A 19,005-nucleotide genomic window follows, 5' to 3' on the forward strand; every position below is an offset into this window, starting at 1 on the left:
TTCAAACTATATTGTTCCATTTTTTTTAAATGATGCTAGAACATCCTGCGCCCCCTTCACGGAATTTCTATTCCCCCGTGACAATTCCTCCAAGGAAAGATCATCCCACGTAAGCCCCTTCCCTCGACCCTCCAACCAAAAAAACTGAAAAATTCTGTACACATCCCAATAACCATTACTGTATGTAAACACTGGTCAAAGTTTGTAACTTGCAGCCCTTCCCTTGGGACTGTGGGGGAGTATTTCATCCCCAAAAACATGGTTATGATAATTTTCGACTCTGCTGAACAAAATGGCTATCTCAAAATTTGGATTTGTAGATTTTGGGGAAAAATGAGCGTGGAAGGGGGCTTTTAATTTCCTCTAGAATGATCCCTCTTGCAACATTCTAGGACCACTCTGTCGATACAACCATCCCTGGAAAAAATAAAAAACAACAACAAATAAACACGCACCCGTGGTCGGTCTTCTGGCAAAAAATACGAAGTTCCACATTTTTGTAGATAAGAGATTGAAACTCCTACACTAGGTTACTCTGATACGCTGAATGCGATGGTGTGATTTTTACTAAGATTCTATGACTTTTAGGAGTGTTTCCTCCAATTTTCTAAAATAAGGCTAATTTTCTCAGGCTTGTAGTTTTTAATGGGTAAGACTAAATTTGATGAAAGTTATATATATTTTCTATTGAATGATGCTTCACATATAAATACTCTCATGGCTAGCTTCGATTCTGAAATAGAAGAGCATTTTTAAGATCTTTTGGCAATGTTCGGAGTTAAATATTTTTGACCTAAATTTTTTCTTATGCTTTAAGGCTCTCTTTAAACAATCTCCGTACAGTGTAAGAATGAAATCGATTGGGTAAAAAATACGGTTTTGTACACATCAGCTTTTTTTGGGGGAAACCGTTGTGTGTTGACCCCCCCCTCCTGTCAGATTGGCTCGGAGCTTTATGCTCTGTTAGTTTTGAGCCATCGGACTTAGAAATATATTGTTGTATATATGCGACTTTTGCGGAATTACTTGTGCTTTGAAATTTTCTTGGGTCAGGTACATGCCATATAAGCTTCAGGCCAATCCGACAGTAAATAGTTAGTTTTGCACTGAAGTTTGAAGTTTGAACTTAGTTTTGAACTTCACATTCTTTTGGAACCATTAGTTTTGAACTGAAGTTTCTTTGACCCAGGGAACCTGTTCTGTATGTTTTGAGCCCATCATCGGTCTACGTACCTCGTTTTTTAATATTATTTTTAATATTAGATGCCTTTTATATATTTACTAACTGTTACTAACAACACCTAGCTGGTGGGGGGCAGCTAGGTGTTGCCCCCCAAGCCCCCCTCGCGCGTAAGTCGTTACGCGCCATATTAGTTACGCAACATTGTAGTTGTATCCGTGTGTCCCACCTGTGAATATAGATAGATATATATATATATATATATATATATATATATATATATATATATATATATATATATATATATATATATATATATATATATATATATATATATATATATATATATATATATATATATATATATATATATATATATATATATATATATATATATATATATATATATATATATATATATATATATATATATATATATATATATATATATATATATATATATATATATATATATATATATATATATATATATATATATATTTAACTACGTAACACTTGCGAATATACAACATTCTTCGATGTCCTGTTGTCTGTACATATAAATAGATTGTCAGGTTTACAGACTCTTGAACATGCAACATATAATTGTCCATAGGAAAAACAATCCGTATTCAGATCTATACCTCATTATTCTAATGATTGCCCTTGAGCTTTGTTGATGGTGATTGCTAATCAAACATTCCCTGTGTTCCCGTCGTCATTTATATATCCCCCTGTGCCCTTGGCGTCCCCGTTGTAGTTGTGTCCCTGTGTCCCGGCATTCCCAGTATCCCGGTCGTCATTTGTGTCCCAGTCTGTAATTTCTCTTTGAGCGTCCCGGTCGTCATTTATATTCCCTGTGTCCCGGTGTCCCGGTCGTCATTTGTGTGCCGGTGTCCCGGTCTGTAATTTATCTTTGAGTGTCCCGGTCGTCATTTATATGTCCCGGTCGTTATTTGTGTCCCAGTGTCCCAGTCTGTAATTTCTCTTTGAGTGTCCCGGTCGTCATCTATATTCCCTGTGTCTCGGTTTTTAGTTTTCTTTTTCTCCTTTATTTTTCAGTTTTTTCCTTTTTTTAGTTTTTTTTCTTTTTCAGTTTTTAGTTTTTTTTTAGTTTTTTTTAGTAGTTTTTATTAATTTTTAGTTTTTTTTCTTTTTTGTTTTTTGGTAGTTTTTACCTTTTTTTAGTTTTTTTTTAGTTTTCTTTCTTTTTTAGTTTTTAGTTTTTTACCTTTTTTTAGTTTTTTTTAGTTTTTTAGCTTTTTTAGTTTTTTTAGTATTTTCTTTTTAGTTTTTTTTGTAGTTTTTACCTTTTTTAGTTTTTTTTCTTCTTTTGTATTAATGCTAAAGCCAAGGTTCGAACCTGGAACCTCTCGGACCTAGAACCTGGAACATAACGCTTTACCAGCTCAGCTACTTCGGCTTGAATACATTCGTTTTTGAATTGGTATATGATGCAATAATTCAGACGTCATATGCGGGCAGATAGACAGACACACAAACAAACATCTTATTTTTATATATATAGATTTAATATATGAACGTTTTGAATTTATTTTATAAAATACTTTTTTTAAATTATATTTAAAATTATAGGAAACATAATGTTTAATTACGTTAAAATACAAAAATTTGAGTATTTTTAATATAATGGACAATGAAATATTAAGAAAATATATGAATATTTTATCATTATAAACATATTAAGAAAATAAAGACACAATATGTCAATTTGTTTCAATCAAAACATTTGAAAATGACAACCGTAACTATGTATATTCTGTAAACATTGCAAAATTAAAATTTGATGTCCATGTTTTCAAAATAATATTTTATTTTATAATCAGGTTCTGTATCCTATATAAATATCTGTGAGCAAATATTGCACGGATTTTTTCCCATGAAAGAATCAGCATCGTTACCTTGAATCATCATTGTGCGATATTTTATTTTGAAATTCTACTTCATTTTTATTATAAAAAAGGTCTATATTAATACGTTTGAAAAAGCATATTGTCTTTAAAAACAGTTTAAAATGCAAGATTATTTTGAATAAGGGTGTTTTATTTGTTTAGCCATTATTCATAGCATATGAGTTATAGAAAGAGTAGATAAAATACTACAATCGGTGTTTTTGATCTTTCAAATTTGAAATTTAATTCCGCAAATTTTGTAAAATTCAGAACGGTTCGGAAGGATAAAAATATTAATTGTGCTAAAATAGAATCATTTCAAAGATTTTTTTTTAATCCTCCTCCTCCCTACATTTTAAGAATTGGATCTCTTGATATTGAGTTTTCATATAGGCTACTTACCATAATTATATTTACATTTAGGGTTATTGGCGATCTTAAAGAAAAAAAAAATGACATACCTGGAATTGTTTAAAAATTGTTTAAGAATATGTTTCAATGTTTAGATTAATGATATCTAAGTGATAAATTATTGATTACTAAAGGAACAGACGATATAGTGTATTTTTTTTATGTTTGCTTTATCCTGTTAGTTTAAAACAGGATTCTTAAAATATTATGAAATTAAAATTCTAAGAATTTTGCAATGGAAATAAGTTTTAGCCATATGCAAGTCTTCAAAACAATCTATACAAAACAAATAAATTGCATAAAAATGTTATTTAAAATAAATTACGTAGTAAATATCTCAGCATAATATTTTATGATGGAAATCCCTGATTTATCATTACTGAAATGTAACGAATATTTATATTTTGAATACATTTATGAATGTATATAATAATATGAATACATTATATTCTAAATATATAATATTTAGAATATAGTGCCAAATCTTAACTAACCTCTGAGAATTCTAGGGCAGTTTGAACAAATTTGTTTTTTTTTTTTTTTTTTTTTAAATGAAAAAAAGGTGTTTTTCAAAATCTTGGGATTCCTACTAAGCATTAGTGATATTAAAAATCGTGGTCACTTCTTCAATTGTTTCTTTTTCTCTTGACTTTTCACTCTTTTAAATAATCCATAGAATTAAGAGTCGAATATTTTTGTCAAAGTTTTGAATGTTTAATAATATGAATATATTGGCTTAAATATTGTTTAAGAATATGTTTCAGTGTTGAATATGTTTCAGATTCATTATACCTAAGTGATAAATTATTGATTACTAAAGGAGCAGACGATATAGTGTAATTTTTTTTATTTTTACTTTATCTTGTTAGTCTAAAACAGGATTCTTAAAATATTATGAAATTCAAGTTCTAAGAATTTTGCATGGAAATTAACTTTTATCCATATGCAAGTATTCAAAAAAATCTCTGCAAAACAAATATATTACACGAAAATGTTAGGGCAGTTTGAACAAATTTGTTTATATTTGTTTTGAAAATAATCGTAGTATAAGAGTTGTTGAAAAGAAAAGTATACTTTAGTCAAATTTTTATCATCTAATTTTAAAACTGTGGTATTTTTCTGAAAACAAAGAGTTGGAATTACATTTCCCACAGTTTTGATACTTGGTAATAATGTTTATAAGGTTTGAACGTTGTGACGGTTATAATGTTTAAATAACTTTGAAATAGTTTAACAATTTGTTTTCAATGTTTAGATTTGTTACTGGTCCCATCAGTACTGGCTATGAACTTTTACCTATCATAGAATGAGATATAAGCGTAGAGGTCTATTTTGGTGACATACCATGAGGTGAGGAGGGGGATTTTCCCATTCTGACGCTTCAAAATTTATGGTAGGACCGAAACAATTACAATTGGTCTATTTGTAAGTTTGAATCACATGTTAGTGGAGAATTGATAAATTTTCGTTACTTATTATAATTATAAGAACTCCTACAGTAGAACAGTTTCTATCAGTTAGAAAAGGGAACGTGTTGTGCCTACAGTCACCCTTTCCCCTGCATATCTTCTTACTTTTATTTTTCTATTCATCAATTATTTTTCTAGCAATGGAAATGGTTGGACCAAAATATAGGACAGCACTAGGCTTTGGAATGCAAGCGATTTTTGATGTTGGAGGAATGGTCGTCGCAGGTTGGGGAGTTCTGATAAAAGACTGGAACTTACTTCAACTGGTTTATGGTCTACATGGTGCTATTCTGCTTGGACATTGGTGGTAAGATTTGATTATCAGTAAAATTTAAAATATAAAGAGATCGAACCGAGAATAGAAAGCTTTGCTTGGTTCATCTTTGTTTTCAAAATTAGCACATCTACATCATATGTTCTAACCCGTTTGAGGTAGCTCATCAGCAGTTTTCGTTCTTAACAAATCCATAGCTATTCGGTTCAACCGAATTCAACCGAATCAATCAATTAAACTGAACCATAGCTATCTAATCTTAAAACTCTTGCCTGGTAATAAAATATCGAACCATAAATCTTACTTTTGCATTTTTTTTTAACTTGTCTTTTCATTGTGCTCCAAACCGTCCAAGGCTATTATGTAGTAGTTTCCAATCTTTAGTAACAAATTGTAAAAAGTAACACATTGGTGACTATAGTATATCCTCATTTTGTATCTCGCTATGAAATATATAAAGAAAATGAAAATATATAGATATAAAACGGTGGGTGAAATCTCCAATTAACATAGTGAACTACATAAAATAAGAAATCCCGATTTTATGAGTTTCATGAACAAAAAAGAAAAACGGAAATACACTCATACGGCAACGTTTTAGGGTTTGTTAGCCAATAAAGGACTTTACACCGTTGGTATATCTTTATATATTTTTATTTTTTTTTCATGAATAGAAAGGTAGTTCGGTCTGAGAAATAATTAACTGAACCACCTAAATATTTTCAGAAGAATCAGTTTTTCGTATGAAGATTTTTTAATATTGACATTTCTTGTTGCTTTGCTAATATTTCTTCAGGGCAGTATTCATCAAAGTCTACCCTGTGCTGCAATACCCTTGAGCTGTTATTAAAATATTAAATTAGGGAACCATTCCATAAACTTTCTAATTTAATAGTATATTTATATTTTATTAGGCTTACGGATGAAAGTGTTTACTGGCTGTATACAAAAGGAGAGAAAGAAAAGGCCAAAGAAATTGTTCAGAAGGGTATGAAAGTAAACAAATTGAAAGCATCTGTGAGTGAATCCGACATGGAGAAAATCTTCTCCGTTGCTGATACAAAGGAGAAGTATGGCATAATGGATCTTCTGCGAACTCCTAGAATGCGACTAAGAATCTTGAACGTCTGCTTGAACTGGTATGACTCCTTTTCTTATGAGGCTCTGTAATTTCAAAAATCTCTATGTTATGACTGCTCCCACTGCAAATTTTGTGTGGCATAAGGGTAAAATGGGTGGGTGGATGGATGATAGACAAAATCTAACAACAAGTGAAAATGAAATAATTTTTTTTATACAATCCTTAAGAAGGCTTTGCCTCTCACTCAGATTACCTGTCTTGGCAAAACAAAAGAAAAAAGTCAATTGCATAAACCTAAAGCATCTGGAAGTGAATATAAGGAATTTAGTTTAAAAGAATTTTTTGATTTTATGTCGGCTAATGGTGTTCTAACTCAACAAAAAGGACTTTTTAATTAAAGCAATTTTATGGTAAAAAAAAACTAGTAAAAATGGCTATTATGCGTCTCTTAGACAAAACCATTTCTCTCTCACTTTCTGTCTTTTCTCTATTGGTCTTTTCTCTTATCTTATAGTTAATGTGAATGAAAAATTAGGAGATAAAATTTATATGATTTGGGGTAAGCTTAAGGGGTCACGTTGCAGCTGTAGATTTTTGTTTTGCTATAAGCTTACAATATTTCAAAGAAATTAGTTCTACGATTACATTGTACTTAATGTTTTTCCTATGAATAGTTTTCTGTACTGCGAAGCTACAATTAAATATGATAGCTTGAGCACATCTTGTTGCAAATGGAAATGGAAAATAAAGAAATAAATTCTGTTAGCTGTAGGCTACAAATAATTTTATATTGATGATGTTTATGATTATGATAAACAGCTTGTGTTGATGATAGGGGTTGCACCAAGTTAACATTGGTAACCATCTTTGATTATTCAAAGGCGTTATGGAACAATATTTGTCACTGTGTTATTTATGACCCTCTTCAGAATAACAATAATAAAATGACAATAAAAATAATACCATAATAAATAATAATAAATAAGATAATAATAAAATAATAGAAAATAATGATAATAATTGGAAACCCGAAATTTTTTCCAGCATACCTGCTCCCCTTCAAGATTCAGATTTTTTAAGATACCACGTTTTGAATTTGTCGCAATATTAATTTTGCTGTGCTAGCTTCCCTCAAAAAAGCCAAACACTATTTGTTAAAGTTGGAAATAGGTCAAAATCCTTTAAGTCTGAACTTCGAGATATTTAAGTCTTTAGTCATCAAACAGTTCGTGGTAACGAACTGTAGTAAGGAGCGACCCGGCTCAATAGTAACCAAAACTCTAAAAAATGGAATTTTGATACCAATACCTACATCAAAAGAATTGCATTTTAATGCTGATTTTAAATATATAAGTTTCATCAAGTTTAGTCTGACCCATCAAAAGTTACGAGCCTGAGAAAATTTGCGTTATTTTAGAAAATAGGGGGAAACGCCCCCTAGAAGTCATATAATCTTAACGAAAATTACATCATCAGATTCAGCGTATCAGAGAACCCTACTGTAGAAGTTTCAAGCTCCTATCTACAAAAATGTAGAATTTTGTATTTTTTGCCAGAAGGCAGATCACGGATGCGTGTTTATTTGTTTTATTGTTTTTTTTTTTTGGTTTTTTTTTTTCCCAGGGGTGATCGTATCGACCCAGATGTCCTAGAATGTTGCAAGAGGGCTCATTCTAACGGAAATGAAAAGTTCTAGTGCCCTTTTTAAGTGATCAAAAAAATTGGAGGGCACCTAGGCCCCCTCCCACGCTAATTATTTTACCAAAGTCAACGGATCAAAATTCTGAGATAGCCATTTTATTCAGCGTAGTCGAAAAACCTGATAACTATGTCTTTGGGGACGACTTACTCCCCCACAGTCCCCATGGGAGGGGCAACAAGTTACAAACTTTGACCAATGCTTACATATAGTAATGGTTATTGGGAAGTGTACAGGCGTTTTCAGGAGGATTTTTTTGGTTGGGGGAGGGGTTGAGAAGAGGGGGATATGCTGGGGGAACTTTTCATCGATAATTTGTCATGGGGGAAGAAAATCTCCATGAAGGGAGCGCAGGATTTACTAGCATTATTTAAAAACACAATGAAAAAATAAATATGAAAAAGTTCTTTCAGCTGGAAGTAAGGAACAGCATTAAAACTTAAAACAAACAGAATTTATTACCCATTTGAGGGGCTCACCTCCTCCTAATACCTCGCTCTTTACGTTAAAGTATTTTTAGTAATTTCAACTATTTACTCTACGGCTTTTGTGATTCTGGGGTCATTCTTAATGAATTGGGATAAAATTTAAGCTTTAGTGTAAAGAGCGAGGATCTGACAAGGGGGCGAACCCCCTCATATATGTAATAAAAATATGAGAATACAAAAGTTCTTTACGTAAGCTAATTTATAAGTTACGTAAATCTTTTACTAATAAAAATATTCGTAAAAAATTAAAAGTTCTAGTTGCCTTTTTAATTAACCAAAAAATCGGAGGGCAACTAGGCTTCCTCCCCCGCTCTTTTTTTCTCAAAATATTCGATCAAAATTATGAGAAAGCCATTTAGCCAAAAAAAAACGCAAATTTCGTTTTAATTATTCCTCTGCGGAGAGCCAAAATCAAAACATGCATTGATTCAAAAACGTTCAGAAATTAAATAAAAAAAACAAGTTTTTTTAACTGAAAGTAAGGAGCGACATTAAAAATTAAAACGAACAGAAATTACTTCGTATATGAAAGAGGCTGCTTCCTCATCAACGCCCCGCTCTTTACGCCAAAGTTTTTTACTTTTTTAAAAAGAAGAATTGAGAGACAGAGTCAAACTTTAGCGTAAAGAGCGGGGCGTTGATGAGGAAGCAGCCTCTTTCATATACGAAGTAATTTCTGTTCGTTTTAAGTTTTAATGTCGCTCCTTACTTTCAGTTAAAAAAACTTGTTTTTTTTATTTAATACTTAGAAGAATCAGTTTTGTTTTAGCGCTATCTAAATTTATTTAGTTTTAAATGGAAGCCGCATTTTGTGCTTGGGACTGTTCAGGGTTGGTATCCTTACTAAAAATTTTCAGTAACAATTATTTTTTCAGTTTATTATTTTATCAGTTATCAGTTATCAATTTATTTTATCAGTTATTTATTATTTTATCAGTTTATTAAAATTAATATTTCAGTAAAAATTATTTAGCAAAATTAAAGTGGCAGATATTCATAAGATTTTATTTTAATGAATATCAAGTATATCAAACTCGTCATTTTCATAATTCATTCATCATTTACTAATAATGAAAATGATGCATATACAATTATAATAGGCTCATACAATTACATTTTAAAATGTCTGATCAAAGTCTAAGGAAAGAATCAAACTCATGATCTGGATTTACTCCCTTCATCCCATTGCATTTTATAATCTATGCTATTGTTCCATAATTTCCTACAATGATAATAAAAGTCACCTAGCCTTTACCGTTTCGAAAATTGTTCCCTTGGAAGTAAATTCATGTGCATATGCCTGATCAGAATGCAAGAATTTTCCATCAGAAATCCTAAAATTGTTAACAAGCTAATTTTCAAAATAGAGGTCTCTGTTTCACAAATTCACTTGATAAATGACCAAATGTTTAGATTACGTTATACTTTTTTTATTACTTTGCAAAGATTACAACATAAGGTAATCCTTAATAACAGATTTATTTTGTATATCGTAACATTGCGATAAGAGGCGTTATGATCAGTTACGAAGCAAAACAAAAATCCACAAAATAATCGATTGCGAAAGGAATTCAGTCATATTTTCTAAAAGGGTGCAATATCAAATTTTTAAAATTTTACTTTAAGTGACTATTTTCACTGTCAAAATACCGACAGAAAAGTTGTAGCATATCCGTATATTTTTGAGAGGGCAAAAGTTGGGCAACAACGCGAAAATGGGAAGATTATATGGAAATGAATAAATTGATAAAACATCGGAAAAATATTGAAATTTCAGATTGGGCGCAAGTCCTAATGCCACATCCCTAGGTTAAAGTCCGAGGTGTATATTTTAAGCTGAAATCTATAAGCCTTTTTCTTAACGAAAAAATTATTTTTGACAAACAAATACAAAGTAGAAACACTAGGGAAAAATTTTTCAAGACAGTGGAAATCAGTTCTGTTTCATATTTTGTATCATATTTCGGCCCTATGTCCAAGGGCCGTCTTCAGCACAATACGAGAACGAGAGAGAAAATATGTATATATAAATAAACTTTCATTAAATTGTGAGAATTGAAACTAAATAATGGTTTCTAAAAACTTTTTTAAAAACAGCCCTAGCATCCTAACTTCAACGAAGTTCAACCAGGACTGACAAAAAGAATGAAGTGAGAATATAAGTTCATTCAAACTAAAAATAACAAAGTGATTAAGTGCAATTTCTCAGAGCCAACCTTGCTTTTTTAGCAGCCTGTCTCAAAGGCCTTTTTTAAGACCTTTTTTTAAGACTAAATATTTTGTTAGATCATTTTTAATTAAATTTGAGTATAAAGAATTTAGTGTTTTAAATTGAGTATACTCAAATTTAATTGTGAATAAAATTTCAAATATTAATTTAAAAATGTGCATGCTTTGTTTGGCTTCTGAACTAACGATTTTAAAACAACAGTTAAAAAATCAAATGGCATTAATATTAGCATTAATTATTAGCATTAATTAATTATTAATTATTAGCATTAATATTAGTAATAGAGCTTACTCGAATTTCCTTTTTTTCCTGGAAGATTATATAAAAATAGTGCCGTCGACATTTCAGTGTAATTTATAAATGAATTTTTTTTTATAAATAAAAGCGAATAATTCCTTAAAAGTGAGTGCAAAATAAAAAGTTAAAAAAAAATGAAAAAATTAAAATTAAAAACTTTAAAACCGTTGATTTTTGAATTAAAATCAAGTTGCCATCAGTCTATTCCTGATTGGAGAAAAAGCCAAGACGTATAGTCTTAGTGAGAGGCACAGCTGGCATAAGCCGTTTTCACGAATGTATAAAATTGATGTCATTTTCACTTGTTGATAGATAGTCTATCATCTATCCATCAATCAAAAAAGTGAATAAAATTTCAAATATTAATTTAAAAGTGAACATGCTTTGTTTGGCTTTTGAACCAATGATTTGAAACAACCAGTTAAATTAAAAATCAGATAGCATTAATATTAGTAATCGAGGTTACTCAAATTTCCTTTTTTCTGAAAGATCGTATAAAAATAATGCCGTCGAAATTTCTTAAAGTACCAAGGTCATCAAAATCTAAATACTTTCCACCCCCCTTGGACCCATCTTTGGTCCATTCATATCTGAAAACTGAAATTCCTCTTTTGGTAATTTCAACTTATGAAATTTTTAGGGCAGCATAAAAATTTATCAGCATTTCAATGTATAGTGAAGAAATAGGTAAGCAGATATGCTTATTTGATATTGACAACGACTATTGTTCTGAAAAACCCAATAATCAATAGTCTCTGGATTCACAAAGACAACTATACCTTCAAACAAAATCTTCTTAAGCTACTGGTGCGGTAAGTTCTTAGCTTTTTTACGGATCTGTCCTTCAAGTTTTTCTTTCAATTTGGTGCCCGTTGCTACTAAAAGTCGCATAACTGAATAACTGAATAATCGCATAACTGAATAGAGGTCTTCTTCATTGAAAATTGAAGTCCAGATTTTTCCTAATTTCTTAAGTTGCATATGGTTTAACAAGTTTCCCCATCATCAACTCAAAAAAGAAAACTTTATCTTCACATTTTTTGTATTTTAAACTACTGATTTTATATAATTTTAATCTAAGTCAACCAATAAAGTTTGACAAATCAAAGCCTTTGATTTAATCAAAATTGCCGTTCGTGAAAATCAAAAGTGCCGTTAATATTGCACAGCTTTACATTAAGAAGAATGGTATTGCCAATATCGAATCAATATTTTGCCAATAGTATTGTCGACAATTTTTTTGGATTTCAGAGGTTGGTTGAGATGCATATTTACTCTCATCACTGTATTCCCATTGTTGCATACTTGCCTGCCTTAATTAAAATTTTAGAAATATATTTTTAATTTATTTTTTATTTCAAGTTTCCAATAACAGAACTTCACAAGTGAATTCAATATATTTTGTATATTTTTTATATCACTTATTCGCTTATCTTAAAAAAATTCCCTGTTTTTTTTTCACTGTGTTTTCATAACCGACAGTAACGCACGCATAGGTCACCGATATTACCAGATTCCCGGTTTAAAATAACAAAGCCAAAAATCGAAAATGATTTAAAAACACTTTTGGATAAAGTTTCTCGAATAAACGATTAAAAAAAATTGCTTGAAAAATTTGCTGATTTGAGGAGTTGAACGTGTAATCACCTATTGATGTTTTTTTTTTTTCTAGGTTTGCAAACAGCATTGTCTTTTATGGGCTGTCTTTGAACACCGACACATTATTAAAGGGTGACCCATTTCTTATGTTATTCCTTGTAACTCTCCCTGGACTACCATCATACGTGTTAACCCCCATCTTAGTGGATCGATTTGGTAGGAGGGATATAACTAGTACATTCATGATGGTCGGTGGATTGGCTTGTATTATTGCTGCTTTTATTCCTAAAGGTGAGTTATTTTCAAAGTTCAGTTAAATAATTCGTTAAACGAACTTATTAGATTAATTAATTGTTCTTTTTTTATGTTATTTGTGAATATATTTTATTTTGTTTTAATTTATTTATTTAATTCATTAAGCAACTGTATATGAATAATTTTTATTTATAATATTTGTGGATTCAAATTATTATTTTTCATTTATTTTTATCGCATATTATTTATGTACGTATAATTTTTATTTAGATCATCATAATTAAATTAATTTATATTCAACTTAGGTTAAATCATTTTACATTCCTGATGGTTGATGAGCAGAATTAAACTCGAAAACATTAGGGTTTTGGTTCTAAAACCCGATCCAATGCTGCGTAATTGCGCAATATCTTTTTAAATTAACTGTTTTTACTGTCCAGTCAGTAATAGTAAAAAGGATCACCTGCTTGGACTAAAACTTTATAAGACCAGTAAACTTGTAAGGTTAATTTGAAATGGGAGGTCGTCTACGTCTTAGTAAAGCTGAGTATAACAAATCAAAACAAAGCTAGGTATAATCGTTTCACATTACTAATGAATGCAAAACTAGTGTTTTTAACTGAGCTTTAGCAACCGCTGGAACTACTACTATCAACTCACCGCAGCACCAAGCCGCCTGAGGCCAACACAGCTACACATGCTCCTCCTGCATTTCAATCTATTCGAAGCCTCCCCCTTTCCTTTAAATCTTTCTTTATTACATCCTCCCACCAAAGATCAGGACGGCTTGCTTTCTGTTTAGCCCTAGACGGTTGGCCGAAGAAGAAAATCTTCGGCAATCTGTCATTCTTCATCCACAAAACGTGCTCTAGCCATCTCAACATTTCTTTCGTTTTAGCCCTAGAAAGCGGGATTAAGCCACATTTTCGTTCATTCTACTGTTTGAAATACGGCCAGTCATCCGGATACCCAAAACAATCCGTAGGAAGTATGTTGACCCCCGTCATGTTATCCACTGGTATCCGAGATTATTGCTTTGCCTGAGGCTAAAGTAATTTCAGAGATTTAAGGAACTGCTGAAACATCTTAAAAGTAGTTTATTAATTAGAAATGACGTCATAAATACAGTGAGAAATGCTGATTTATATTTTCTTAGAGAGCCACTAATTTAGACTAAGTTCATTTTAATACTATATCCTCCATATTTCTGAGCCTTTATGGTCCACCTAATTGACTTTTATAAAATGTCAATGAGATTTCAGAATTCCAGGGAACATATAAAATGATTTTTTCAATATTTTTCTTTATTTTTAATTCTAGTGTTTGGATAAAAATTTAGGTAACAGTGGCTTTCTTCAATTCTTTAAAAAATAATAAAAAAATAATATAGATAAAAAAGTACAATGATATTATTTAGTTTATTAACACTAATCAGTGCTCAAGTATCCTGTACTGGAAAGAAGAAACAAATAAGTGACAATTCAGGAGGTTGTAAAATTTGTCTTTATGTGACTTTACAGAAATATAATTATAAAATGTTTGCGAGAAAACCCAAATATTTACTTTTAAATATGCGTAGACATGAAAGCATCAGAGAGATGGATTTTCCCAGTGTTATCAATAAATTTTGTCAAGGAGTTTTTTTTGGGGGGATCCGATGCCTGAAAAAATCTCTACTAACCATATACATTTCAGTTTTATATATTTTAACCTTTAAGAAAAATTGATTGAGTGGCCCAGAAAAATTTTATTGTTGGCACACTTTTCTCCTCAAGCCTCATCCCCACATGAAAATTTATCTCCCTATATATTATTGAGGTGCTTACTAGCTACCATGCCAAGCAAAACAGATATTTTTCTTACATCTTGCAGAATTTGTATCTAGTAAACAAAATAGTTTTGATCGTAGGCTCTGGATTAAATAGTTAACAAGGGAAAACAACAACTTCCATACTTTTTTTACCTTCAACATTTTAGACTAGTTCTTCTTTACCTTCTTCTACAATTTCTTCTTTAGCTGGAGAAAAAAAGTCGAAAATAATACTGCAAAGGCAGTAAGACTAAAACCGATGCTTACCCGTTGGAGAAACACGAAACCTCACACGAATATTCCTAGTTGGCTTGGATTCCATTCAAATTATGAAGTCTATAAAAAATCGTTCATAAGAGGAAAAACCTCATATGCATCTGAATAAAAATGCTTATTAATTAAAAACACACATTATTGCAGCTTCACTTGATTTACCGTACTTTTATAATAAAATAATTAACAGTCGATAAAATGTTCTATTCTGTATATTTACCCTCTTTCCCTATTTTCTTTAGTGAACATAACTCTATTTTTTAAGCTTCTATTTATAATTTACATTTCATTCTATATCTATCCTATAATATCTATTTTTTTTTCTCTCTTTGTAGACACAACGGCTGGGTCAACTGCAGTTATTACAATGGTTATGATAGGAAAATTCTTCATTGCCGGATCTTTTGCCATCATATACAATTACACTGCCGAACTGTTTCCTACAGTAGTTAGATCCAGTGCAATGGGAAGTGGCGCTATGTGTGCTAGGCTCTCTGGTGCACTAACACCCCTCATCTCCCTTTTAGTAAGTATATAAACATTTGTTAAGGTCTTAATTTACAAAAGTCAATTATAGTAAGTTTTAATTCTATAGCTTTATATTACTTTTCATTTCCAGTTTTTATTTCCAAATAATTGACTGGTAATTTTTCACTTTGCTGTTAGTATAAGAGCAATTGAAATTACCATTAAGTTTTAACAGCATAGATTTTAAGTTTATATGTTCCTCTTTATTTAATTTTTATCCTATTTCTAATTGAATTTAGCTGGAATAATTATTTGACATTAGCTTTGTTTTTTATTATTTTAGTTGCTTATAGATTTCTCGGTTTGTGTTTCTCCTTTGTTTTATCCTTTTTATTCTACTCGTTTCCTATTTCCGATTTCTTTTTGGTTTTGACCAATGTGGAAGATGATTTGTTTAATATAGGCAAATATTCGTATTAATTTTCTTGCTTTTTTTTCTTCTTCACTAGTCATAGATTTTTTTTTACTTTTGCCAGTTTGACTCATATCTTCCATACATAAGAAAAGCTTTCGAAATTCTAGAGCTCTTTAGTTCTTTAGATATGCAAAAGATCTATATAGATACATCTTTCAGAATATATTTTTCCCAATTCCGTTTTTTTGAAGAGTACAAAAAAGTAATTACAGTCCATCGAGTGACACTCGTTTCAATTGGTCAGTTCGTTAGATCTTGTTCATAGGTAAGTTTATTGTCGGTCAGGTCAGTTCGGTTGAAGGTATCTAATCCATAAAAACGGTTTCGAAGTTAAACATAGCGCTTTATAGCTCATGAGCATTGGATCTTTAAAAGACCTACATAGATAAATCTTTAAGAGAATATTCTTCGAAATTTTGTTTTTCATATTGTCTCTTTGTGTAGAAAATAATTACAGTTCATCTTGAGGTAATGAAAAATCCTTAGATGCTTAGATGCTTTATCTCTTTTATGAGATAAAGGTTGTCATGGGTAGGGGTAGCCACGTTTCATATTAGCTACACCCGGGTAAAAGGCTACAAAATTATGTTTTTCCATTAAGAATGGTCCTAAAACTCTTCCCCTTGCCAAATAAAAAAAAAACTAAAACATTTGTTAGAATTTGCAAGAATATGGATAAGAAATATTTTTAATCCTGTATTACACCTCTTCTTTTCCTGGAAAAACCCTCTAGATCATTCGAAGGGAAAGAAATTTTCAAATAGCATTTGACTATACAAAGAGTATATTTAAGCGTTAAGATTTGTGTTTCAGAAATATATCCTAAAGCTTTCATCAAGTGCATATCCTTCCAGTTTGTATCAGGGGTAAGAATGGCCATCTGTATTTTCTATAAACAGATCTCTGAGCCAAAAACACCAGTGTCACTCTGGTGTTTCACAAAGTGGATATTTCACAGTGAATAAAATTCATATCGGAATAAAATGAAGTTTACAATTTGGATAAATACAACTTCTTAATGTAAGATTTGATGTTGCACCAATGGCTGATTTCTACAAATAAATTCACTACCTTCTTTCTAATGAGTTATATCAAGTTTTAATTTTACCAACATGATTGTGTGAACTTTTCTAAAAAAAACATTGTTTCTACATAGAAACAACAAACTTATTCCGTATAAGACAACATTCATGCTGCCACTTTTTTCATATTTCTCGGGAACTCTAATTATCCACACTTTACTCGTAGTATCTTTATACATTTTTTTTCCCAGGATTCATTTGACCCAAAGCTCCCATCTGTAATATTTGGAACCATATCACTCATATCTGGATTTCTAACACTATTTCTTCCTGAAACACTTGGAAAAACTATGCCACAAACATTAGAAGAAGGAGAAAGTCTCGGATTAGGAGACAGAAGAAGATGTTTTGGATCCAGCATACAGCAGAATGAACGTGCATCAGTTGCATCCGACACGGTTTGAGATACATCGGTATATACCTACCCCAGACCTATTTCTTTGGGAAAAGCAGAAAGTTTACAGTAATATATCAAAATAGAAAGTCCCAAAAACTTAAGAGACAAAGATAATAATGCGATTTCAAGAGATTGTTTTTGACAAAAGCACTGTTACAGAGGATTAGGGATGCTAATTCACTTAGACTAGGTCCAAGATCGCTTTATAATAAAAAAGTTTATTTGATATTTTATCAATACCTGCTTTATATCGGGCTATTAAGTACGGTTTAACTAATTTTGTACTGTTTGGCTTTCAACAGAAAAGTTATTTTTATTTAGTTTTTATCTTTATTTTTTGATTGCTAATTTAAATTGTCAAAGGATAATAGCATTATTTGGTTTTTCTTTAAGATTTTCTTTTGTTATTTTAAACAAAGATAAATTTTTGTGAGGCTCTATAGAGCCTAAATATTTATTATTTTGTGGCGTTTTTTTTTTTTTTTTAATGGCCTTGCAAAATACTTATATGTAACTATCCTTGCTAATGACTTGTTACAATTATTAATTTACATGGTAAATTTATGATTTTCCCTAGATGAGATCAGCGCCTCTAACGGATTAGTCGGGTTTATTGTTCCCATCTAGGCATCATTACCAATAATTGTAAGTTCCGTATAGCAGAGTTGCCAGATGGAACGCATTTCTCGCATTTCGGTGCTTTTTTGAGGTAGTTGCCCTGTAATTTTTCTAAATGGCACATTGCACCAACTTTTAAAATGGAAAACTATATATTTAGTGAATTTTCATAGGAAAAATGGTGGTTTTGGTGGATTTTTAATTTTATGTGGGCACAACTTTCTTTTCTTTAAAAAATTTAAAAACTTTAAAAATTTCTTTAAATTTAAATGAAATAAAATTTAAAAATTAATTTAGATTGAAAATAATATAAAATTAAAAAATTAAAAGTGAAGGAGACGTAATTAAAATTAAATCCCTGAGTTGCGACTGAACTGAAATACGGTCGATTGTATGATACTGGTGTTTAAACGTAAATATATGTTATCAATTTTCTGAGGGGTTATATGTTTCATAATGTTTTGATTTCAATTATGAGTGATTTGTCAATAGTGATAATATTCAAAGTGATTTTTTTGCTCAGTTGTTTACTCCTACAACAAATCTCATCTTTGGATATGAATTATCTTATTATTTATTATTTGTATTATTTTAATGACTGTTATTAGATTTATGAATAAAATTTAGATCAGAACAATTCACATTGAGTAGAATTAGATCAGGATAAAGTGAGAAAAGAAAATTTTAAACTCACAAGAGAAAAATGAGAGTTTCTATATTCCTGTTATGGGAGAAAAAATTTTTCAAGTCCAGTATAAGTTTTACACAGGGGGAAGCGGCAGAGTGAATTTCCTGGCAAAGCGATCGGTACCTATGGTTTGATTAGGTAAGTATATAGTTACCTGGCTGCTCAGTGAAAAGTACCTGGACCATAAGTAAGTAAGTAAAAATAAGTATAAAAAGTAAAATAAAATACGTAAAATAAGTAGGTAAAAATAAGTATAAAAAGTACTGACTGGGGAACTAGTAAAAATACGAAAGCTGGT

General features: G+C 30.7%; 1 protein-coding gene across 1 annotated transcript in view; it reads left to right on the plus strand.

Moving 5' to 3' along the window:
• The window catches only part of LOC136043892 (organic cation transporter protein-like), a 44,348-nt gene extending 25,692 nt beyond the window's left edge, over positions 1–18,656 (plus strand). Inside the window, exons 6-10 of the mRNA XM_065728918.1 lie at positions 5,112–5,280; positions 6,162–6,386; positions 12,715–12,932; positions 15,315–15,505; positions 17,196–18,656. Of these exons, the coding sequence (XP_065584990.1) occupies positions 5,112–5,280; positions 6,162–6,386; positions 12,715–12,932; positions 15,315–15,505; positions 17,196–17,408 (1,016 nt within the window). The 3' untranslated portion in view covers positions 17,409–18,656. The remainder of the gene's footprint in view (positions 1–5,111; positions 5,281–6,161; positions 6,387–12,714; positions 12,933–15,314; positions 15,506–17,195) is intronic.
• The last annotated feature ends 349 nt before the right edge of the window (positions 18,657–19,005 follow it).

The sequence above is a fragment of the Artemia franciscana genome, chromosome 2, assembly GCF_032884065.1.
Source record: "Artemia franciscana chromosome 2, ASM3288406v1, whole genome shotgun sequence".
NCBI classification, from domain to species: Eukaryota; Metazoa; Arthropoda; class Branchiopoda; order Anostraca; family Artemiidae; genus Artemia; species Artemia franciscana.